General features: G+C 37.3%; 1 protein-coding gene across 1 annotated transcript in view; it reads right to left on the minus strand.

Annotated features, from left to right (window-relative positions):
• The window catches only part of ITPR1 (inositol 1,4,5-trisphosphate receptor type 1), a 201,613-nt gene extending 174,418 nt beyond the window's left edge, over nt 1-27,195 (minus strand). Inside the window, exons 1-2 of the mRNA XM_081318646.1 lie at nt 27,098-27,195; nt 18,661-18,731 (exon numbers count right to left, since the gene is read on the minus strand). Of these exons, the coding sequence (XP_081174772.1) occupies nt 18,661-18,731; nt 27,098-27,189 (163 nt within the window). The 5' untranslated portion in view covers nt 27,190-27,195. The remainder of the gene's footprint in view (nt 1-18,660; nt 18,732-27,097) is intronic.
• Nucleotides 27,196-27,429: the final 234 nt, after the last annotated feature.

Here is a 27,429-nt window from a genome sequence, read left to right on the forward strand (position 1 = left end):
AACCCCCCAAAAGGGGGAGGGTGTTTTTTTATGTTTGCAAAAGCTACAGACCATAAGATTATATAACTTACATTTAAAATCACTATTGGAATATATATATATACATATATATATATATATATATATATATATATATATATATATATATATATATATATATATATATATATATATATATATATATATATATATATATATATATATATATATATATATATATATGTATATATACATATATATATATATATACATACATACATACATATATATATATATATATATATATATATATATATATATATATACACATATATATACATATATATATATATATATATATATATATATATATATATATATATATATATATATATATATATATATATATACACACACATATATACATATACACATATATACATATATACATATATATGGATCTTTGGTCATTCGGGTTTTTCCCCGCGTACAGATCCACATACAAACACCCACGAAAACCTCAGAAAACATATATATGTTTTTATATGTTGAGCAAGTCTGAAGCAAGTTCCCCACCATCCAGTCAGAGCTGAAGAAGCTTCTTGGATGGACGCTGAGCTTGTCGATCAGAAGGTCGGCAGTTTGGCGGGTCGAATCCCGAGTGCCGCGTAACAGAGTGAGCGCCTGTTACTCGTCCCAGCTTCTGCCCACCTAGCAGTTTGAAAGCACGTAAAAATGCAAGTAGAAAAATAGGGACCACTATGGTGGGAAGGTAACAGCGTTCCGTGCACCTTTGGTGTCTAGTCATGCCGGCCACATGACCACGGAGACGTCCTCGGACAAACGCTGGCTCTTCGGCTATGAAACGGAGATGAGCACCGGCCCCTAGAGTCGGAAACGACTAGCACGCATGTGCGGGGGAACCTTTACCTTTACTTTTTATATATATATATATATATATATATATATATATATATATATATATATATATATATTCACATATTGCACAGAAAACACCTCTTCAGCAAAAAAAAAAAGATTACTACCCCAAACCTTGCAAATCTCAGTGAAATAAAACAAGGATTCAGTCAACCAAATAGTACATTCCGTTTAGAGCAGAAACCATGAGACTGTTTACTGAAAGCAGAATCTTCTTTAAAACAGAGCAATGGTATAAATTCACGTATGAAGATACTGAAATTCAAAGACTAAACATTAGTACACTTTGGCAACCAAAACCGCAATTAGATCATCTGGATAAAAAATAAGCCACTTTTATGGCTTAAAACAATCTTTCAAAAAGATGTTTCTATGCTGAATCCTAGCTCTAGATTTGTTTTTTAATCTGCCTAACTTCTGTATAAAAACACTCCATCTTCAAAGAGATGACAGAATCACAGGTTTCCTGTTTCCTTGCACATGTCACCTTGACAGCTGATACAGAGGACGGTGGGACAATTGCCGGCACAGAGGAACTGGATAGGCTGGTTTTGATAGGTTGCATAACAAAACCATTGAGACTGGCAAAGGCAAGGGCAGAAAACAAGAGCTGAATCACTCTCCTGCATAAATATATTAACATAGTTACAGTCTACATACAAAGAAGCTCACAGGTATATTTGTGAAAGTTTATGGAGATTCTCAGTCATCCAAGTCATGGTTGTCCCAAAGGTGTTTTTATATGTTGAGCAAGTCTGAAGCAAGTTCCCCACCATCCAGTCAGAGCTGAAGAAGCTTCTTGGATGAGAAGTGAACTGTCTTCAAAGAAAAACGACTTGCCTCTTGAAAAAGCACCCTTGCTTATATTTGTGAAGTCTCCAGGAAAGGCCATAATGGCAGAGCACTGCTTTGGTAAAATAGTTGAGTTGAAATCATAAAAGAGAACTTGGAAAAGTGGGTTTAAAGACTTTCCCATGATTTGCATCATACATGAGTAAACAAAACTCTCTTAACAACAGGTAGGTGTCTGTGTCAGGGATGTCTGCAAGAGACTGTTAATAAAAAGTCAAGATGGCAGCTACCAATGGTACAATTGAAGCTCCAGTTGCACTATTGTGGCTGCCATCTTTACTTTTTTGATCAGTTTGTGAACATTTCTGGCATGAGTCCTTTTGTACTTAACTGTGAGTGGAAAATGACAAACCAGAGAAGCACTAAATTGCTTTTCTACAACACTTGGCCCATGAAGGCAAAAGCTCATGATGACATCAGTCCAAAAGCAAATAATTTGTATTATCATCATGGAAACCGAGGCTGTGTTTGGGCACACTTTTTCTTAACTTGCTTCAGATTTGTTCAACGTATAAAATCCACAATTTTGCAGATAATAACAGAGTTGGAAGGGACCTTGGAAGTCATCTAGTCCAACCCCCTGCTCAGGCAGGAAACCCCATACCATTTCAGAGAAATGGTTCTCCTGTCTCTTCTTAAAAGCTTCCAGCATTGGAGCATTCACAGGTTCTGGAGGCAGGTTGTTCCACTGGTTAATTGTTCTCATTGTCAGGAAGTTTCTCCTTAGTTCTAGGTTGCTTCTCTTTCCTTAGTTCTAGATAACCAATTTAGTCCCGTATTGGCAATTTTATATTCTTCAGTTATCTCTACACTCAATTAAAAATGATTTTTACATGATATTAATTATGAACAGATTTCACACCCCACAGTTTCCATCCATATAACCAGCGGAAGGCCTATTTTGTTCTGGTCTGTCCTTTCTACAACTCAGTTCAGTCAACTAAGGAAAAGCCAACCATCTGTTTTACCCAACACATTTTAGGAACTGTTCTGAAACTAGCGTTTCCTAGTTGGCTTTTTTATACTTTCATCCTTGCCTCCCCCTTCTGCTCTTCTTCAAAGAGAACATTTGACAATATTATCACGGGAATTGAACATTTTATACCTGTTAAATAGATGACAGTATACAATTCTAATAGTGTTCAGAAGATTCTAAAATTCCATTCTAGTTGTCCATATGCAACTCGGAAGTGTCCTGCTTCAGAGGAACAGATAATTGTGAGATGGCCTTGCTTTTCTTCATCTTTCCTATCTTCTACTGCAATTATTTGAAATTAACATATCAGACTACATCCTTAGATAATCCTTATTTCTCCATAAGAGTCAGAAATAACTATTCTCCAGCATGCAAACTCTTGAAACTTGCTCCTGGCGATATACATAGGACCAGCATAGATACCAGGGCCTCTGGGATTAGACAGCAAATACTAAAATTGTTTTAAATGCTCCCTGATACCAGAATCGAAATGAAAATATGTTTGTCTTTTTAACTGCCCAAGTCTCATGAAATCACTAAATCACACATGATTTTGGATTCAAATTAAATCTTATGAAATGTTGGCACTGTTGTACATAGCATCATGGACTTCAGATGGGAAGTCATTTTGGCACCTTCAAATATAAACAAACAAAATATTGTGAGTTTTTGTAGACTTTTTTGCCCATGTTTATTTTTACAACCACCTAGAGAAAAACATTTGCTATGGTGTCCAAGACCAATGTTCCCTCATTTTATATAGTGGTGATCTAATAGTCCACAAAAAGGAGAAGGGTAGAAATCTCAAACTAAAAGACTATGCTCTCAATTTTCTTAATTAGCAAGATTAAATGAGGGCAACTCTAGGTTTATGCAAATGTGTGGAACTTGAAGTACAGATTTTAAAACACAGTGTTCTCAGCTACTGGCTGCATTTTATTTTCCCTGACATAAAAGCTACAAGTAGGTTAAGCAGCCCTAATTTTAATTCTTCATAGATTTATCAAGGTACATCAGTCTCATGATGTCTATTGACCACATATAATATTTCATTCATACTCAGACTGGCTTATTAAGTAGGGTACACACTAATTATAGAAAACTGATTATCTAGTTCTTTCTAACAGAATGTCATTGAAGGTAAGGTCAGATCTTACACAGAAACTATGGTAACAAAAACACATTATGTCTTTGGTGGACAGTGTTGGAAAATAGCTGTTAAATGGGACAGTAGGACGCTGAGCTTGTTGATCAGAAGGTCGGCAGTTTGGCGGGTCGAATCCCGAGTGCCGCATAACAGAGTGAGCACCTGTTACTCGTCCCAGCTTCTGCCAACCTAGCAGTTCGAAAGCACGTAAAAATGCAAGTAGAAAAATAGGGACCACTCCGGTGGGAAGATAACAGCGTTTCGTGCGCCTTTGGCGTCTAGTCATGCTGGCCACATGACCACAGAGACGTCCTCGGACAAGCGCTGGCTCTTCGGCTTTGAAACGGAGTTGGAAACGACTAGCACGCACGTGCGGGGGAAACGACTAGCACGCACGTGCGGGGGAACCTTTACCTTTTACCTAACACTAATAAACCTAATAAAACGTCTTTAGATGCTTGCTTTCAATTTTTTTTATTAAAGGTAAGTATCTCATCAAAGGTAAAGGATGAGAAGATAAACTATGCAGCTAAAAAAAGGCATCTTCATGCAGTATTGTGCAACATTTCCAGGTTTGTTCCTCCTTGTTTAGTAATGTCAAGATCATGTTCTTTATTCTTTACACTCTGTTAGTTTGTGTTACAAGATTTTAATTCTACATACTGAATATATTTCAATCACTAGTATTTGATTAACTTAACTTTCATATAATAGAGGTAGAAAGGACCTTGGAGGTCTTCTAGTCCAACCTCCTGCTCAAGTAGGAAACCTTGTACTTTTCAAACAAATGGTTGTCTCTTCTTAAAAACCTCCAATGTTGGAGCACCCACAACTTCTGGAGGCAAGTCATTCCACTAATTAATTATTCTAACTGTATATCAGAAAAACTTCAACTTGCCTATGAAGAAAGTTCAGTTAACTAACGATAATCACTTGTAAAATTAGGCTGTTAGTGATTTCAGCCCCCTGCAATCATTCAAGTACTATTAGAACTCAATTTGCAGGATTACTTTTGATTTATTTAATATCTGCAATCTGATCAGTGTCATCTCTTAGTGACCATATAGATTTTATTCCTGATGATCTGTCCCTAACCGAGTCCTTTAGATCTTCCACTGCTGCACCCATTGCTACTGTAACTTAATCCATCTCCCTAGCTACTGGACTTCTTTTTCTATCTTTCCCAGCATTAGACCCTTTTCCAGAGAACTAGGTCTTCAAGCAATGGGTCTGAAGTGAAATAATTTGAATCTGGTCATTTGAGAGACAACTCAACTGTTGAGTGGTTGAATGATCTATATTTCTTGGCTATGCATGATATTTTCAGGAGCCTTCTCCAGAATCAATTTTCAAAAAGGTCAATACTCTCTCCATGCTGCTGCTTCTTCTGGGATTGGGTTACTCATGGAATGATGATGATGATGATGATGATGATGATGATGATGATGATGGAAGGGACCTTGGAGGTCATCTAGTCCAACCCTCTGCTCAGGCAGGAAACCCTATACCATTTCAGACAAATGGCTGTCCAGTCTCTTCTTATCATCTCTCCCTCATTGTTATCTACCTGTCCTGTTAGATGGGCAGGAGAGGTATGCTCCAGGTCTCTCTGTTAGGGAGTGTCATCTGGATGGAACCAGGAAGAAAACATAAAATACTTAGAGGTTAGATTTTCTGGAACACTGTTGGCCCTTTTTAAATACTTGAGTACCTGGTTTGGGACCCAGTCTCTGTTACTGAGTTCGTATCACGGTTATGCTAAATCCTGATTAGTATCTTGACTGCTGTGCAGTATAAGTAAGTAATTTAGTATTTTGGTATATTTTTATCTTATTGTTATTCATTGTTAACTGCCCAGAATCATGGCATAGGCAATTGGAATGAATGAATGAATGAATGAATGAATGAATGAATGAATGAATGCAGTTTTAACTTCCACTGCTTACATTATTATAATCTCTGTAAATAATGACACATCAAAGCATCTGAATATCTTTTCCAAGACCTTCATGGCTGTCTACTAAGTTCTAGATTAAGAGAATGATCTGAAGAATTGATGCTAACTTAATATTCTCAGTCGGAAGGATACTCGTCAGTATGTAGAAATGTACCATGAAATCAGGAAAAGCATTGCTTTCAAAGCTATACAAATCAAAACATAAGTGACACTAGTAATTAACCTTAAAATTATTTGTGTTTTTTTTAAATAAAAGGGACAAAACAGAAGAGCCTAGAAATGTAAAATAGGAAATTATTCTTACTCTGATTTTAATACAAACTCAATTATTAATTCATTTTACAAAGAATTTAATTATCATTAGTGTCCCTGAAATAGAGAGAGAAGTGTATTCTTCAACTTTCGGCTAGACAACATATTGATACACCAACTGATATCTTCATCTAGAGGGAACTATGTCCTGTCATCATTGTCATTATGTCAGTGGTGTCAAATCAAAATCACTTTGGAATTACAGGTTTAAATGCCTGTTTATTGGATTCCAGTCAAAAGAAGTACTAGTCTTGAAGATACAGGGGAAAAAAGGGTACCCCATTAATGTCACAGCACTTGAATTGGTAATCCTACTAACCTCACACATTACACATGGGAAATCTTAATATGAGTCAGATACAAGCCCCACAGGGGTAGGCAACCTTGGCTCTTTTATGACTCATGGACTTCAACTCCCAGAATTCCTGAGCCAGCTGGCTCAGGAATTCTGGGAGCTGAGGTCCATGAGTCATAAAAGAGCCATGGTTGCCTACCCCTGCATAGCAATAATAAGAAGCACACAATAGGTGTTTTTCAGAAAACAGGGGTATAAAATTTGAGTATCTAAAGCTTAATCAGCAGGCAACTGGAAAGAATATAAACCACTAAGTACATCTATAGATTACCTAAAGCTGGCTTTTTTTGCTATAAGCTTTCGATTAGAGGCAAATTAACATGAGCCTAAACCTCTTTTATTTCAAATCATGCTTTACATAGCCAAGCTCTATTGCTTTCTAAACTGTCTATCTAATACACACATCCTGCTCAAATAGTTTAATGCTAAGTAGTAACTGTGTGTTGCTACCAAAGATTTATAAAAATGTATGCATAATAATACATGGAAACCTCAGCAGTACATTTTTTAAAAGGTCAAACAGATTTTAAAAGTATTTACCTTAAGCTTTACTAAGAGATTTTGTTTTACTTAGAGATTTTAAAGTATGTACATTCCTTGGACTCTAACATCCGAAAGCGTTTCCTAGCAACCCGAGCATCAATGTACTCTAAATTATCCATTTTTAAAGGTATATTATTAAGGATCTGAGGATACATCAGTGTGAAAATTTCTTCCAGAATAGGTTTTTAAACAACAACAAAAGTTTGCCCATCACACTTTTAATACTAAATGACACAAGTTGTCATTGCATTGTTACATTGCTTTAAGGATCGTTACAAGTGCTCCATTAACCTAGTTAACCTTTGAACATCTTCCCCAAGTAAATGTACATCCTTTCAATTATAACTAAAAGAGAGCTATTATGTATAAAGCAATCTAATATTACTTAATGTGCCAGTCTTGATTTCCCATCTCCCAAATGAAGCTTTCATGTAGGAGACCAAGTACTGTAAATTAGCTCCTAATTTATTTTAGACCACACTTAAGGTACTAATATATTGCTAACATTGGCTTACTGATGAAAACATATGACCTATATGGGTAGGAATGGGAGCGGGTGAATTTTCTTTTCAAATTAAGATGGTATTGTAATGTATTCAAAGGGTATCGAAGTCAAACAAACCTTCTTTCCTGATCAGCCATGACACTCAAATCACATTCTCAGTGAGGCAACAGTCAATATGTGAGAGTTGTTGGTGTACCGTCAGTTAATATTTTTAATAATATATAGCCTAATATGGAAAAACTATAATGTTACCACAGATAGATTTACATTTCATGTGCAGGACAATATTTCTTTGGCATAAAAAAATTAAGTTTGAACAGCTTAGGTACATATTTAAAAGACTCGTAGTACTAACCCATATCAGCACAATTTGCCACTACTTGTTGGAAACTTGGTGCCCAATCAGAGGTAACCTTGAGTCCTCAAGACCAATAGCATTTAATAGATCCATAAGCGCCATGTTTCTGGGTGTGCAGCTAATGAGTAGAGTAACTTGGTCACTCAACAGCAAGACACTGGTGAAGCGGGCACAATAGTGCCTGCATTTTCTGCATCGCATGAGAAAAGCACGTCCTCCTTCCTCTGTCCTTACCACTTTCTACAGAGGGACATACGAGAGCATCCTGTCATGTTGCATTACTGTCCAGTCTGGCAGCATTACTGCTTCAGAAAGGAAGCAGTGCAGAGAGTGATGAGGATGGCTGAAAAGATTATTGGCAGTTCACTCCCTTCTATCCAAGACACAGCATATAACAGATGCTTGAGCAGGGCCCGCAGGATTGTCTGGGATGCTACACATCCTCTTCACAACTTGTTTTCCTTGTTACCTTGTAGGAGGAGGCTTCGTGGTATCCTAAGCAGAACATCAATATTCAGTTACAGTTTTGCTCCATACAGTATTATCCTTGCGAACTATCAAGCTCCCCCTTTCTGCTATGTATTCAAAATGGAGAGTGATTAATATTTACATGTATTTATGTATGTGGTATATATGTATGTATGTGTGTGTGTGTGTGTGTTATGTGTTATGTATGGGTATGAGTAGATATATACTTCCTTTCTTTCTAGAGCAGGCAACAGAATTTCATTTTTAACGTGGGCCAGGTTATCCTTTTCTTATAGCCCATGAATGTGTTTAGTCTTCTATAACAATCAAAGTGGCCAATATCATATCTTGTCATAGTGATTTTCACAAGTTAATTAGGATGCATTGTCTGAAGAAATCATTTGTTTTATCTGCTTCAGTTTTCCTCCTTGTATTTTATATCCCTCAACTCTACCCCTTTTCTATTGTCTTTTTTTGAAGCTAAAGTTTCATAGCAAACTAATAACTTTGGTTGCCTTTTTCTGCATTTCTTCCAATTCTCTTGCATCCTTCAAATAGGATAACCAAAACTACATTGTACCCCAGATGAGGATACACCATAGATTTGTATAAGGACATTACAATGTTAAAAAAAATTATTCACACCACTTCCTACTGTTTATGAGGATGCAATGTGTCAAGGTTGCTAGCCAGATAGTCATTGTACTATGCAGTGCTTTTTTTGTAAAAAAAAAAAAAAAAAGGTGCCGGAACTCACACGTCATACAACCCGCCTTGCCTACCCTACAATGTTCCATCCAAAAAAGGTGCCGGAACTCTGTTCTGAGCGTTCTATGAGAAAAAAAGCCCTGGTAGTGATCTGTTTCTTTCCCCCCCCCCCCCTTTTACTTGCTCCAATAGCTGGCTCACACCAGCAGAACAGCAGCCATGTCAGGTCATTAAAACCCATAGGCCACATAGTCTTGTACTTCCTTTTTCCGTCTAGCAGCCTAAATGTGGCTTCCAGAATCGATTGTCTAGATTTCTCACTGTCACTGATGCTAACGTGGACCCCTGTGCTATATAGCAGTTTATCTAAATGGCACGTGACATCCACAACTTCATAGCAACCTACAGCCAACACAAACCCATTTGTCTGCATTTTGAATTGTTGAATCAGAGTCGACTGAACTGCAAGATGAGCAGCAAATAAATCTGATAACCAAAATAAGTAAAAATAAATAATCAACCAATTCCCCTGAGAACTATCCTTCATACATGATATGAATTTATCATCCAAGGACTGGATCCTTCCTATGACAACATCTCCATTATCCTGAAGGGTTCTTCTTTTCCAAGATCTTCATTCTCCATTGTAGCAAAGGAGTTATCCTGAGAATCAGGCAAAGCTATCGCATTTCATTTCCTACTCTGTATCATCTCTAATGCAGCCATTCTTGGCTTAAAAAGAACAGATTTGCTTCCTGACAGCCAGAAGCTCATGGCACTGAGCACAAACACATAATCTATGCCAAACAGGCAGAGAGTTGTACATTTTGCACTTTATGCAATGAACAGGAAATCATCTCTTCCCCTATCGACTTTCTGCCTTCAGATTATTTATTGTTATTAGATGTGTGTTCTTCTTCTTTAAAGTTGGATTTAAGAGACAGTTTTTGTCAAGCTATGGAAATCAAAACAGATATGTGGTGATTCTTCCAAGCAGATTTCTTTATTGTTCTACACCTACAGACAAAATCTTGCCAAACTGAAGCAGATTATTACCTAAATGAAGCTACATTCTGGGAACAATTAGGGAGGGGCTGTCTTCACCCTCTTTCTCTCACACACAAACTATCTGAACTGAGTTGCCTCTTATTCCTCTGGAATGTGCTACCACTCTCCTGGGAATCCATACTACATTTCATCAGTTTTATATTATACCTTATGTAATATACCAGGAGCACCAGTAGTTAAACCTGACAGATGAGATGGGCAGTCTTGTAGAGCTTAGGACTGCCCCTGACCTTCGCTCATTCTGCCGGGACCTGAAGACCTGGCTCTTTGAGCTCTCTGGCCTGGACTGAGGATATTAACTGGGTTTTTAATTGTATTTTAATTGGGGTTTTATTCCAAGGTTAATATAATCTTTTTAATTGATTTTAAGTTTTGTAATTTGTCGTATTGTTTTTAAAACCTTGTGAACCGCCCTGAGTCCTACAGGAGAAGGGCGGTATATAAATCTAATAATAAATAATAAATAAAATAAATAAATTTTTCCTCCTGCTACCTTCCCTTGCAAAACTTTCTTGAAAAGTTTTACAATACATTTTATCTTTAACAATCCCTTCCCCCCTCCCTCCACCCAACCCTTCCTAACCCTCCCTAACCCTCCCCCCCCTCCCCCCTCCCCCTCCCCGACTTCCCAGAGCTAAATACAAGGTATAAAAGTAAAAACAATCATAAACAACCATATGTTAACAACAATAAACTATTAAGTCTATCGCACTCTAGCTCATATGAAATGACTACAAACAATACTAATATCATATAAAAAAAACTTATACAAATGCTAAATGAAACTTTTTGGTCCCATATTTGTTCTGGATATAATCAATCCACTTTTTCCACTCCATAATATAACGTTGTTGCGAATGGTCTTTCAAATAGGCCGAAATCTTTGCCATTTCCGCCAGGTCAGAAACTTTTAGAGTCCATTCTTCTATAGTCGGCAGTTCCTCCTTCTTCCAATATTGACCTACTAAAAGTCTTGCTGCCGTAATTAAGTTCAGCATCAACTTGGTATCCACAACAGTAGTATCTGTAATTATGCCCAATAAGAACAACTGCGGACAAAACTTTATCCTTTGCTTAAATATCTTCTGCATATTCCACCAGATTTTAATCCAAAAAGCTTTAACCTTTTTACAGGTCCACCATATATGAAAATACGTTGCGTCTTCGCCACCACATCTCCAACATTTAGGTTGGTAGTTCGGATACATACTTGCAAGCTTTTTAGGATCTAAATGCCACCTATAAAACATTTTGTAAAAGTTCTCTCTTAAATTTTGAGCTTGTGTAAATTTTACGTTTCTCACCCAGATCTTTTCCCAAGTGTCCATTGTGATAACTTCTTGAATATTCTGAGCCCACTTTATCATACAATCTTTAACAAGTTCTGTTTCTGAGTCAATTTCTATCAATGCAAGATATATCCGTTTGATATGTGCTGGACCCTGATTTCTAATTTGCTTTACCAAATTTTCATCAGTCATTGAGAAACCAATTTTCTGGTCTTCTTTCCACCTGGCCCGTAATTGACCATATTGAAACCAAGTTTGAACAATCTTCTCATCTCGTAAAAGATTATACGGCTTCAAACACCATACGTTCCTCTCCAAACTTAAGATCTCCTTAAATGTAGTCACATCATGTTTGAAGCCAACATTTATGTTTTCTATTGCATGTTTCGGAATTGCCCACAAAGGTATCTTGTAGTTTAGCTTATGTCTATACTTTTTCCAAACTCTCAACAATGCCTGTCTTAAAATATGCACTTTAAACACATTATCTACCTTCTTATCATACAATAAATATGCATGCCAGCCAAATAACAAGTCGTGGCCTTCAAGATTTAATAATCTCCCTTGTGTTAAATTAATCCAATCACTTATCGCTGACAACGCAGCAGCTTCATAATATAATTTAAAGTTGGGCATTTTAAGACCACCTCTTTCACGCGTATCCTGCATAATTTTAAATTTGACTCGTGGCCTTTTCCCTGCCCATACAAATTTATTGATACCCTTTTGCCATTCCTCCAAATTTGAGTCTTTTTTAAGAATAGGTATCATTTGAAATAAAAATAGAAATTTAGGCAAAACATTCATTTTCACTGCTGCAATTCTTCCCAGTAGAGACAACTGCAGTTTTTTCCAACTCTCCAATTCTTTTTGAATTTTTACCCATAATTTTTCATAATTATTTTTATATAACTTTGCATTTGAGGGTGACAAATACACCCCCAAATATTTAACCCTTTTAACAATCTCAAATCCAGTTAGCCCTTCTAGAAGGGCTTTTTGTGATACTGTCATATTTTTGGCTAATATTTTAGTTTTTTGTACATTAACCTTAAATCCAGAAACCTTCCCATATTGCATTATTATCTCCATCAGGTCCACAACAGAATTTTTTGGATGGGTCACCGTAACAACCAGATCATCTGCAAACGCCCTCAGTCTATAATCCTGATCTCTAATTTGAATTCCCTTAATTTTTTCCGAATTCCGTATTTTAATCAATAATATCTCCAATGTTAAGATAAATAATAAAGGTGACAACGGACACCCTTGTCTTGTGCCCCTTTCAATATTACATACTTCAGTCAAACTATTATTTACTATTATTCGGGCTGTTTGTTTTTGATATATTGCCCTAATTGATTGTAAGAATTTATCCCCAAAATTCATTTTATCTAAAACTTTCATCAGAAATTGCCAATCCAATTGATCAAAGGCTTTTTCGGCATCTAAAAAGATCAGCGCCGCAGGGATCTGGTTGTTCCTTTCCAAAAATTCCAACAAGTCTACTATATGCCTCACATTATTTTTCATTTGTCTACCACTGATAAACCCAGTTTGGTCCCCATGAATTATCTGTTGCAGAACCCTCATCAATCTGTTAGCTAAAACCTTAGCAAATATCTTGTAGTCCATATTCAAAAGTGATATTTGTCTATAATTTCTTACTTGAGTGACGTCCTGATCTTCCTTCGGAATCAAAGAAATAAAGGCAGTTCTCCAAGACGGAGGCACCCTTCCTCCCCTTTGAATTGTCTGAAACAATTCCCTTAGTGGCTTTATCATCTCCAATTGTAGGTTTTTGTAATACACCGCAGTCAGTCCATCCGTGCCTGGTGCTTTATCCATCTTCAATTGTTTAATTGCTAAAAGTATTTCTTCTTCTGTTATCAGTTGATTAATCTCTTCATTTTGTTCTTGTGTAAGAACCGGGATGTTAGCATTCCTCAAATATACATCAATATCTGCTTCATTAATCTTATCTTTAGCATATAATTTAGAATAAAAGTCCAGAAAGGCTTCCTTAATAAGATCCTGTTGATACACAACCTTACCCTTATGTTCTATTTTATCTATGTTAGAAGCCCTTTGCTTCTTCCTTAACCTGTAAGCTAACCATCTGCCTGGTTTATTGGCATTGCAAAAAGTATTGTGCCTAGCACCTTGCAAAACTTTCTGATAAGGGCTGCTCTCCAATTCACCTGCTCCAGTCATGAGTTCTAAACAGCGTCAGCTCTTTCTAAAGACCTAAAGGCTGGCTTGGATCAAAATTAAATGGTGTAATTTCCTATCATTTTTAGTGGAAAACACAAATGTGTTTTGTCTGCTTCAAACAAACACAAATCCAAAATGCTTCATCCATTTCTATGACACAATTCTGCCCATACTGCATTCTTCAATTATTAAAATGATTAAAAATATCCAATACAACTCCACACCACCATTGTATATTCATAATATAAGACACTGTATTACAAACCATTTATATCACACTGATCTTTATAATGTGTATGTGGATCCTTCTAGACCGGGGTGTCAAACTCGCCACGTGATGTGACGTGTCACGACAACTTTTTTCCCTTTGCCGGAGCTGGGGTGGACACAGCTTCTGTGTGACTCATCCAGCCCACGGGTCAGCAGTTTGACACACCTGTTCTAGACCTTTAATACAGTAAATTTAAATGGATATGCTTAAAGTCTGGATGAACATCTCAAAAGGTAGCAACTGAGTTTAGTTGAGCTCAAAAAATAGAACAGTCTTAGATTTATTAATATTTGAAGGGTCCTTGGTGTTCTCTGAGCTTGGTTGTTTTCTTGCAGACATTTCATTACTTAAACTAGGTAACATCATCAGACTAGCACTGATGATGAGAGCATAAAGGACTCCTCAGGTCACCTCTGAGCTACAAATATTCTTCTTTACCAATTACTCCATTCCAAAAAGTCACATGCACATAGGTGCGAGGAGTCAGCTGCAACAATTTTACAAGCATAGATGGCTATGAATCTAATAGCTTCTTCTTCTAATTAAAAAAAATCTGTACTAATTACCAAACCTTCCTTTTGTTATTCTTCCATTTTTCCCTCAAAATAGAAGTGGAGTATTCTTCACTATTATTAAGGAGAGCTATGTCTCAATATTATAGCAATTTTTATTGATGATTGGGAAAAAGCATTTCTTTTTGGGTTAGACAGGACCAGTAAATTGTCCCTGGACTAAAGGCTAGACTGGGACATAAGAGCAGTATTTCAGAAGGCAGTAACAGCAAATTACTATCTTAATTCAGCCAAATAAACTTTATGGAATTTATATGAAATCACCAGGAAACAAGCTCAAAATAAAGAGAACTTCATTATTTTCTTTGGAAAGACAGCTAGGAAACAAATGTAAAACAGTAATAATATAATGGTATGAAAATCACAGATGTAAGACTTCCATAATTGTTTAGCATGCTGAGTCTCATTGTTTCTTATCCAAATTAGACATCTAAATGATACTGCTCATTAAGAATCACCATGCAACATGATTTGCAAAACCAAGGAAGAGCTATCAACCTGTCTCTCCTTTCTTAGGGAGGCTTCTCGTAGTACTCTTCAAAACTTTCATTATTATTATTTTTTCACTTGTTATACAATGTGTGCTTTCTGTTTGTCATTTCTATTTTTTTCCACTGCTAAAATGGCAATATTTATTTTCCTAACTACGCTCATATGCTTCTCCAATTATTAACTGATTTGAATGATTTACCCTCTATAATGGGATTAAAACTTATTTACAGTAACAATATAATCAGTTATCTAAGCTGTGGAGGACAACCAAATAAACAAAGGCAGAACATTCTTCCTACAGAATGAATATTTACTGTTACAAAGATGATTTTCACTTATTGCAAAGAGATACATTGAATGAATGAATGAGTGAACCTTTATTGTCAAAGTACAACCATGTTTACATTGAGATTGGCTGAGCCTCCCTTCGTGCCCACACCCCCAACTCATAGTGACACAAACCCTTCATCTTATTACACCATGTGAGCTAATTGCACAACACACCAGCCTCGCAAGTCAATCATGCATAAAGTTTATAAAACTATTTCCCATTCAAAAGCCTAACAGCCGATGGATAAAAGCTGTTCTTCAGCCTGTTGGTACAGCTGGCTATACTCCTTTATCTCCTACCTGATGGTAGGAGAGTAAAGAGGTACTGTCCAGGGTGTGAGTCAACCCTGAGAATTTTCCTCACTCTTCCAAGGCAGCGAGCCCTGGTGATGTCATCCAGTGGTTTCAGGGGACAGCCCACAATGTCTTGTGCTGTGTTCACCACCCTCTGTAATACTTTCCTATCCACGGCTGTCAGACCAGCATACCAAACCACAATACAGTACGAGAGGACGCTCTCTATAGTAGACCGGTAAAAGAGGATCATTAGCCGTTGTTCTACCCTGTTCTTCCGCAAGACCCTGAGGAAGTGGAGTCTCTGTTGGACCTTTCTGGCCACCTGGGTTGTATTAACTTTCCAGGTAAGATCTTCACAGAGGTAGACTCCCAGAAATTTAAAGGAGGAAACTCTCTCCACACAGCCCCCCCCCCCGATGTAAAGTGGGGCAGGTTCCTCTTTTTTTCCTCCGGAAGTCTAGCACCATCTCTTTCGTCTAGCTGATGTTCAGGTGCAAGTTGTTGTTGAAACACCATATGGATAGTTTTTGTACCTCCCCCCTGTATGCTGTCTCATCTCCACCTGTAATAAGACCCACTACGGTGGTATCAACTGCGAACTTAATTATCGCAGTAGATGGGTCGGACGATACACAATCATATGTGTACAATGAGTTCTTGGTTATAACCCTATATACTGCACAACAAGGACAACAAGAATAAGCTCAGGTCTACGCTTTTACTAAAAGTGCAAATGTAGCAAACATGGAGGAATTCTGGGAAAGGTAGAAAAAAGAGAGGAAGAGGACCACCAGCAACAAGGTAGATGGACTCAGTTATGGCGGTGCTGTGTGCACCATTGACAGACTTGAAAAGAACAAGTCAAGGCTGGATGGTCGTGAAGGAAAATTTATCTAGGTGGTTGCTGGGAGTGGAAAACTATTGGATGACAGATAATCAGTCAATAGCAAGTTTCAAGAATTGCTAAGTGCATTACCCAGAAAAGATGTAGTATTTGGAACACTAACATTGAGGAAAGAAGAGAACTTGGAAAAGTGAACTGAGCAAGCACAATTATGCAGTTTATAAAGACATTATATATTGGAGAGGTAATTCTTTGTTCGTTGTCAACATTTGCTTCAAGGAATGTAAATGCATACTGTGTGCCTGAAGATGGACAACTTTGGAATCAAATTGACGGTATAATAAGAAATAAAATTGGGGGGGGGAAGCCATTCAGCCAACAAAAATACTTCAGGTGCAGCAAAATAAACCATGAATTACTGGTATCGTATACAGTAGCAAGAGTCCCCAAACCCTGGTCCGTGGACCAGTACTGGGCCACGGCATGCTAGCAACCGGTCCGCACAAAAAAAGCCCCATCCGTGGGATGCAGGCAGCACACAAAACCACACCCCCTCCAGTCCATGGAAAAACCTCTCTCCATGGAACTGGTCCCTGGTGCCCAAAAAGTTGGGGACCTCTGATAGTCAGGCATTAGATTTAAAAAAAGAACACTGGTACACCAACAAAACTTTACATGAAGGACATAGTGTCAGAATTTAAGCGTAATATAAGATACAGAATCAATACTTTTAACTCTAGCAAAAGAGAACCTGTAGGGGTAGGTGATGAGATAAATGATAAATGAATCAAGCAAGGGGGAAAAGTGGTTAAAAAAAAGAGACCCAAACAGCTTGAAATCAAGAGAGGACAGTGGATGAAAGCCATAGTCGAACAGGAAGTATAATAATTGAATGTAAGCTTTCCAGTAAAAAGGGACAAAGTATACCATCTTAACGGAAAATGTCAAAAGAGAAAAATAACAAAAAAAGGAAAATCGCAAAGATGATTACAGATAAGGTTATTCAAAGAGCACTACTGGCACAAATCTGAAAGAAACAATGAAGTTACAAGAACACACACGAAAACTTACAGAAATACAGAAACTATTTATAAATGGGATTATACAATACAAGAAATATTTGTGGAGAGAAAATATTTTCTGGAACTGATTCTATTAGAAAATGGAGAACAAGAAGTAATAAACCACTTGTCAAGCAAAAATGCCCCAAGTGCAGATGAAATACCAGTCATAGTAGATACAGGGGAGGGGAGGGGAAGGGGAGGGGAAGGGATTGAAATGCTAAATAAAAGCGCTGCTTGTGATTCAGTTTCTCTCATGACTTTTTAACTTTATCCAGTTTGAATTGTGGCAGAATGGTGTAAAAAAATAAATGTCAGAAAGGAAACTGAAGCTAAACCTAAGTCAGATGAATTCCTGTTCTGGTGTGGTGATCATGTGCTGAAGTATCACTCTGGGCACCACATTTCCAGAAAAAGTGATAAATTAGAACAGATTCAGAAGATGTCAATGATGACATTACAGGGATCTGAGGGCCTACTCTATAAGGACAGTCGGAAGGAAAGAAGATGTATGTATGTATGTATGTATGTATGTATGTATGTATGTATGTATTAACTTTATAGATTAAGAAGAGACATTATGTCAGCATTCAAGAACATTGCAGGGTGCCATGGAGAAGACAGAAACTATTTTCCATTGCTACATAAACTAAAACCAGAAATAATGGATATAGGTTGCTACCTATTTAAATATAAGGTATATTTAAATATAGCATTTAAATATAAGGGAACACTTTCCGATAATAAGATATATACAACAGTGGATGCTCCATCTGTAGAGGCTTTTAAGAAGAAAATTGAATTGTTTAATAGACTTTTCAGTACATGAATGACTCAAGGATGATGGACACCACTTTGATTTGGTGGTGAGGAAATGCCATTAGGATAGCTGTCAGCATAGATAAGCATAGAAATAAAAAGGGGAACGAATGTACAATGCTTCCTGTAATGGGAAAAACTTCAGTACATGTGATTAAAAAAAGGCCTTAAAAACTCCATGAAAAGTGACAAAACATCTTTACCTTCCATAACATAAAATACAGTAAAAACATTAATTTTCTTTATCTGCCTGCAGAGAAATGCCATTTCAATGCTTAAAGGTAGATACAATTGAATGTCTTACCTCTGAATTTTTTAGGAGGACTGTTAAGATCACCTGTTTCTGGTTGTACAACACATCGGTCATCAACAAGTCTGCAATGAGCAAAAATGGAAAACAGAATTAACATTTCAATTACCAAACTAGTATTTTTCAGACACCAATTTAAGATCTCTTTGAAGAAGGAAAGAAAAATAAGTCATCCAAGATTAAGTTAGAAAAGCAGCTGAACTCTCTGGCTTTTCCCGGACACTGCATTCTATCACTCTTATTTTCATTTGTGTTCCTCAAAAATAGAATAGAATAGAGCTGGAAGGGACCTTGGAGATCTTCTAGTCCAGCCGCCTGCTCAAGCAGGAGAACCTATACCAGTGATGGCGAACCTTTTAGAAACCGAGTGCCCAAATTGCAACCCAAAACCCACTTACGTATTGTTGGGTGCCGGGTGGGTGTGGCCAATTGGGTGGGCGTGGCTGCGGTGGTCACAGCAGACTGGGTGGGGAAGGCAAGGTGAGGCAGGGGCTGGAATGGCTGCTGCCTGACACCATCAGCCCTCGCACACAGCGAGCACATGGGGGCCATCTGTGTAAATAAATAGTTCTGCATTTGTGGTAACAGATACTACATCAACCTACAATTCCCTTGAAATCATAATCATGGGCTTTATCTGTCTGTCTTTGGGTAGCAAGAATACCATGGGAACCCTGTGGAAGCCAGCAATGATCACCTATGAGTGGCACAAGTCTACAGGCAGAAGGTAGTTTGCATAATTACATGTTTAATGAAAGGAAGGGTGAGGGGTGACATCATAGCAGTGTTCCAATATCTCCAGGGTTGCCACAAAGAAGAGGGAGTCAAGCAATTTGCCAAAGCATCTGAGGGCAGGACAAGAAGCAAGAGATGGAAACAAAGAGAGAAGCAATCTAGAACTAAGGAGAAATTTCCTGACAGTTAGAACAATTAATCCAGACATTGTGGGTACTCCAACACTGGAAGTTTTTAAGAGGAGATTGGACAACCATTTTTCTGAAATGGTACAGGGTTTCCTGCAGAGGGTTGGACTTCAAGGTCCCTTCCAACTCATCATCATCTCATCAAAAACCATAAACCATGCTAAACTATCATCATCATGTAGAAACAAACTGAGTCAGGGTAAGTGCTGTACTAGAAAGTGTTACATACCGTAAATTACTGATAGCAAAATGACCAGTTATAACCAGAAACATTTATGCAAGTGACTATAGAAGGTATTGGCTTAAATGCCCTCTTTTTTAACATATTATTATGCTAAACAGCTTTTCCTTCAAAGTACATACAAATTTATATATATATATATATATATATATATATATATATATATATATATATATATATATATATATATATATGTATGTATGTATGTATGTATGTATGTATGTATGTATGTATGTATGTATATGTATATGTATATATTAAATGTTTGTTAAGCATTCAGAATACACTTGCTTAGTCTCCCTTTATTCTTTGTTAGAAGCCAAAAATTTTTACATATACATATACATATACATATACATATACATATACATATACATATACATATATGTATATGTATATATTTACCTTATATATATATATATATATATATACCTTATATATATATTTACCTTATATATATATAAGGTAAATGTTCCCCCGCACATGCGTGCTAGTCGTTTCCGACTCTAGGGGCCGGTGCTCATCTCCGTTTCAAAGCCGAAGAGCCAGCACTTGTCCGAGGACATCTCCGTGGTCATGTGGCAGGCATGACTAGACGCCAAAGGCGCAAGGAACACTGTTACCTTCCCACTGTAGTGGTCCTTATTTTTCTACTTGCATTTTTACGTGCTTTCAAACTGCTAGGTTGGCAGAAGCTGGGACGAGCAACAGGCGCTCACTCTGTTATGCGGCACTGGGGATTTGACCCGCCAAACTGCCGACCTTCTGATCAACAAGCTCAGCTTCCTAACCCACTGAGCCACCGCATCCCTCATATATATATGTGTGTGTGTGTGTGTGTGTGTGTGTGTGTGTGTGTATTCATATGTTTATATATTTATAAAGCTTCCAAATATAGAACTTGTAAAAAAACATCATCATTTGTCATTAAGCCATTATAAAAGCTTCCGTACGACTAACTTCTACATCAAAAAGGCTGTTGACAAGGCAACCCATTGGCTGTATAGATATACACAAGAAATGACATGTGTTGACTGATATTCATGTTTGTTAACTCCTAGGAAACCAGATACAGTCTTATCTCAGAGCAACCTACTTCCTCTAAATAAGCATCAGTATAGGTGCACATAATATAAGACTAGAAATAAACTTTGCTTCTGGAAGTAATTTGGGCCAAGTCAAAAGCAGAAGATCCAGCGAGAGAAGTGTGTGTACATACATTTCACTGTTTTTGTAATTTAATTCTGAAAATAGAAAAATAAACCTTATATACTGCAGGCTGGAGACAGTTTGGCAGTAGGTTTATGGTTGCCTCCATGCTTTTAAGTGAAATTTAGCATGGCCTTGGCTATCTCTAACATTTAGTGGGTGTCATTGTATAAATATGGAAACTTCCAGTAGATCATGAGGCTGATCTTTGCCGAGATGAAGAATTTAGTTTACAAGCTACAAGAGACCTCTCTGTTTTGGCTCCCAGGCATTCCTTCTGACTCATTAATGGCAGTTCCACTTTGAACTACATTTATTTATTTAAATAATTGTTGAGCTGCCATCACACCACAGTAACTCTAGACAGCTACCAAAAAAACTCCGAAAAAATAGATAAAAATACAATTCATAACCCTTATCCAAAAATCCTCATTTACTCATTGAAGTAACTTAAAAGCAGGCAGCTGGTTTTACTCAAGCTTTTGGCCCAAATGCTTGTTAGAATATCCAGATCTTTAATGACTTGGAAAAGACCAAAAGGGTCAGAACCCATTGGATCTCCAGGACAGGCACGGAGATATAGAGAAGGCACAATGTCTATATCATTGTCTAAAGGTAGGACTTGGATCATGCCATCTCTGCTGGCTCTGGTGGGAGCTGGAGCAGAGAGGCAATCAGGTATGATTAGGAGGCAGAACTAGGGCAGGGGCTGGCTGAGGAATTCTGGGAGTTGAAGTCCACAAGTTCACAAGTCATAAAAGGGCGATGTTTGAAGACCCCTGAACTAGGGACTTAAAATAAAAAAGTTTACATTCCAAGTCATTGCCCAGTTGGCTCTTTTACAGGAATACACTGGGATAATTTATTTTTTTATATATAGTCTTCAGCTGGATTTCAAATTGATCTTTCTTTTGCAAGTTTGCACAGCCAATTTACTTCATTTCAATTCAGTTTTTGACAACCTTATCCTATGATGAAGCAAGTCCCAAACCTCCACTGATTTAGCTACTTGCTAGATCGTTTGTAGCAAGCAAAACAAAGAAGACCCCAAACCTCAGTGGGTAGTTTTCTTGGTGGAATCATATGGCTTTCAAAATTTTGAAAGTTTACAACATAGTTTTGTGATCTAAAGCCCAGAAAGAAGTAAATCTCTGACCTCGGCTCAGCAGTACTGGTCTTATACAGTGAAATAGAACATGATTGGCACCTGGAATGACACTGTGTCATTGGAAGTGACACAATGAAGACACCAGATGCCATCTAATGCCAGATTCCAGTTATACAGAAGAGAGAATGTTAACTGATGTATCATCTCACTTATATACCTTATTAAAGAAAACCCTGATTCCTTGTAACACACCACTCTGTCCCCCAAAGAATGCATATAGAAAAAGAGAGAACAGAAATATGAAGTCAAAGTTTATCTTACAGTTTTCTGAAATTATAGCAAACAGATTGTTAATTCTAAAGGAGGGGTAGATTCACCTTCATCAGAAATAAGATCATAGGCAAAGAATTATTATTCTGGGACTATAGAAAGAAAATCAAAATTGGGTATATAGTATTAATGGCAACTAGGTTTATTACTTGGATATAAAAACACATTAAACTTAGTCCATTTTCTTTGTTCATGAGTTCTAACATGTAATCTCTTGCAGGTTTCTAACTTTAATGTAATATAGGAATAAGTATATATCACATTGAGGTTTTTTAATATTTGGGAAGATGATGGTAGAGGACAGGAAGGCCTGGAGGAATGTTGTCCATGGGATCGTGATGGGTCGGACACGACTTCACAACTAACAACAACTACAACAATATTTGGGAGGATTGTTCATATTAAATACTATTCTGGTATTTTTTAAAAAAATACTGAGGATTCAGGACTACTAATATAACATTAGTTAGTCTAAGACTGCATGTCATCCTAGCCATTTGATCATTATTCTAGTTATCTTTTCTCACATGCTTAAAACTCTTTCTGAGCACCAACTATCAGATACTGGGTATTGCCTAAGAATTGGGAAATATTCATACACAGGCTAAGCAGTAGCTTACAGTTCAACACAGCAGCTTTTTCCAGCAAAAGCATCAAGTAAAATTTGAAATGAATTGAAGCTTAATAAAACTACCCAAGAATTAATACCAAATCGGTTCTGCTCACACAAAGGAGGCAGTTATTAATATCTATGTGATCACAATGGCCCATGTATTTAATACTTGAAGATCTTGGGAAGGCATTCACAATTTTATTTAACTTCTCTATTTATCTCATAACTACTTCTAGCTGCAGATAAAGCAGATGTAACGTCTATAACGATTTCCTTCCTGCTTTCTCAATAGAAGGTTTTCAGTTCCCTATAACTTTCTTCATCTATTCATTTTCAGTTCTCAAGTGCTTCATTTCTTCTTTACAATAACAGTAGAGTCGCCTACAGAGAAGTATAATTCAATAATTTAAGTATGTTTAATAAATGTGCTGGTGATGACCTATAAAGCCCTACATGGCATGGGTCCGGATTATCTTAGGGAGCACCTGCTGCCAGCATCAACTTCCCATCGTCCTGTGCGCTCCCATAGAGAGGCCCTCCTTAGGGTGCCGCCGGTTAGGGAGTGCTGGCGGGTGATCCCCAGAGGGAGGGCATTCTCTGTGGGCGCGCCTGCCCTTTGGAATGATTTACCTGTGGAACTCCGGACTGCCCCCGATCTGCGTTCATTTTGCCGGGACCTGAAATCCTGGCTTTTTGATTTATCAGGCCTGGACTGAAGGGGTTTTAGCTTTTTAAATATTGTTTTAATTGTTGGGCTTAATTAATTTAATTTATTTTAATTTTATATTATCTTTTATATTGTATTTTATGCTGCCCTGTAAACCGCCCTGAGTCCTTCGGGAATAGGGCGGTATAGAAATCTAATTAAATAAAATAAATAAATAAATAAATGGAATATGGTATGTTGGCATTGTCCACTCTTTTGTAAAGGGTACTTAAAAATACTGTAAACAAATAACTCCTTTGAGTCAAGCCCAATTCCAGGTGATTACATAGATACATCTATATAGATTTTTTTTGGCAATAATGCAGAAGTGATTTGCCATTGCCTTCTTCTAAAATGTTCCTTTCACTTTCCCAGTCTGGCTAACATTCCTGGAATACTCCCATTCTCATAGTAACAATAATATTCTTCTCTTCTAAGTTCGGCCAAGGTAGGCGCTACCATCGCTAAAGCACAGAACACTGTAGTCATCAACAACTAGCATTTTCATTAAAGCTTTCTTATTCAATTGTGAATCAAAACTGGTTTTGAGCTGTATGGGATATTAGAGTCTCAGTTTCCAATCCTGGATACATATGCTCCGAGCTAAAAAAAAAATCAGGCTCTTCCTATGTCCAAAGAAACTCAGCCTTTTCTCCATAATGCTTCATCTAGAGAATTTTGTCACAACAATACTTCCATTTTGGAAATTTATATTCTATGTACTACATTTCTTATTGCTTGAAGGTTCTCTAAAATGTGGCAATTTAGTAGGTCTGTGAAATTTGTCCACCTGGCAACGTCTATTGAATTTAACCAAGAATTGTTGCTGTTACTGTTGTGTGTGTGTTTTTAAGGTCCTGGGTAATATACATTGTATCTTGTTACAGTTGACATTTTGTTCTGCTGAAGAAATATAGATCTAGAAACTAAATGCTATTTGCTTCTGAAAAGGTTAGGAAAAAATGTATTACTCTGTGTAACTTATTTCTTAGTTTAATATTTAAATCATCCAATGAAATCATTGCCAGAAAAGCAACATAGAAGTATAAGAAAAACAATGCTGTTCTTCTTTTTGTAATTAGCATGCAATAGAGTTAGTTTGAGGCCATCTGTAAAAAAAAATTTTTTTGTATAAGATTTGTTGCTTCTCTGATCCCTTTTTATTGTCTAATTATTTTCAGGAAAACACTGCCAGTTCCTTATCAAAATTAACATTTTATATTATTTATTGTCTTCTATAAGGAAGCAAAGAATGCTTCCTATATTAAAGGAAAGTTAGTAGCTAATATAGTATAAACTATATGTACACTATATAAATCACTTCTCAAAAGTACCACTTAAACAAAGTCTGTTTATATATACATATTCTGTCATATTTAAAAACCATATCTTTCTCTCCCCTTTCCTGGCTTCCCTTACTATGAAGTTTTAAGCTTTTAGGGAAACCCAGCAGTCTCAGAATCTAGTCTGCATGTCTAGATGCAGCATGAAACCAAATAACTAGATGTCTAGATGTCTAAATCATGTCTAGATGCGGCATGAAAATAACTTATAGTAAGCATTCGTATCAGTGTTTATCCTACCACTCCTATCATAGTTATCAGGAAAATATACATTTTGACAGAAGTGTACTTCATTTCATGTTAACAGCCATATGACTTGTTTAAACAAGCCAGTTTCATAACCTACAGGTTGAGACTGGTTCATTGCAAGCAAAAAACAAATTATTTGAAGTTTGGCAGGTTCAAGGAATATTTGCAAGGTATGGGCAATGCAGGCTAAAAATGGAGTTGAAGAAGAGAGGTGATACAGTATATGAGCCAAGGCTCCCTGTTTGTATGTGTTCATCATCTGTTCATAATACAAAATCCACACACAGCCAATACTGAGTTCAAATATCACACTAAGCCACAATGTGGTTTGTTTAATTTTGATATAGTCTAATTAAGCACAGTTATTACAGTTTTGATTCAACCTAAAATCCAGGCCATTCTGTCTTACTCAGTAAATTAAAATAAGCCATAGCTTTTGCACAATTCACCAAATAATTTCAACACAAACTCACTACCAAACTCCTAAGAGTAGGCGTAAGTAAAGTCTATGGGAAGCCAGATTCACTTAACAACCATGTTACTGACTTAACAACTGCGATGATTCCCTTAACAACTCTGGCAAGAAAGATCGTAAAATGGGGCTTAACAAATGTTTCACTTAGCAACAGAGATTTTGGGCTCAATTGTGGTCGTAAATCAAGGACTGCCTATTTAGTATAAATGAATGGCATAGGGTCTGGGTACTCGAAGAACTGCCTACCTCCCATAGTATCTGCCCAGATAATTTGATCCTGGAAAGTTGGCATGGCCAGGGTTCCTTCAATTAACCAATGCCATCTATTGGGACATGTAACAGCACCTGCCCTCTCCCACCGATCCAGGTGGTGCCCATCCTGCTGGTGTTTTTGCATAGCCTTGAAGATCTGGATCTTCATTCAGGCTCTTGGTGAGGGTGACTAAAGATCCCATATTGGAAATGTTGGGTTTGCTTGTTGCCATCTTTCATTCTTTGATTTCTATCACTATATTATTTTATTGTCCTGAGTGCTGTCATCTATAAACTGCCCACAATCACTGGGAGTCGGGTGATGTAAATAAATAAATGCCTCCCATTTACACAGTTCCAAGTTTACTGAAAAAAAGATTGCTCATAATTACTATCAAGTCTACAAAATTTGTCTCAGGTTGATAAAGTATCAACAAAACCCCCACTGTGCACCATCTTCATTACTTTCAGAACCCCTTCTAAACATCCTTCTTTCCCAATTCTTCACCCTGAATATAAAGCGACATCCTCAGAGGATCCTCAGAGGATCAAAAATTAAGGAAAGTAAGAGGGAGGGGTTGTTTTTTTAAAGAAAAATAGTTAGATTTGGCTGAAATGTATTCACTCACCTGGGAAACTTCTTAACCCATGATTTAGGGCTGTAGGGGGAAAAAAGAGATACCCAGTACTGTTAAACTCTGGATGATGGGATACACCAGTGGTTCTCAACCTTTTCTTCACTATTTAAATACCTTCTATGGCCACAGACCATGGCCACAGACCCCCAAGACTTAACTCAAGATTTAAATCATAACATTTCTTCAAGCCTTCGTGGATCCCCTGTGACATCGTGGACCACAAGGGTTCGCAGACCACAGATTGAGAACCACTGGCCTACACTATTAGATGACTAGTCCCATATTTTTCAAATGACAGCTCAATAAATATATTCTGTACAGTGTAAGAAAGTGGCTCCTCTTACCCCAAAGTGCTGATAAATCCATTTGTTGAACCCTCTGCATACAAAGAACAAATGTCTCCAATGTGCAAAAAACTTGACATCTTGTCAGACATCTGGGGCTTGCTGGCTCTAGAAGGAGAGAAAAGGAAGTTATTAATATTAACCTGTTCAGCAACAGCATTTGTCATGGTGGTTGAAGTTTAAGGACAGTTTGTCACCAATATAAATTCACATGAGTTACATACAACCATAGAGGAGCATATAGGGAGTCCTTGACTTACAGCCATTCGCTTAGTGACTGTTCAAAGCTATAATGTCACTGTCATGGCCCCATCGGAGTCCGGGTCCAAGGA

This window comes from Vipera berus, assembly GCF_964194415.1.
Source record: "Vipera berus genome assembly, chromosome: 2".
Taxonomy (NCBI): Eukaryota; Metazoa; Chordata; class Lepidosauria; order Squamata; family Viperidae; genus Vipera; species Vipera berus.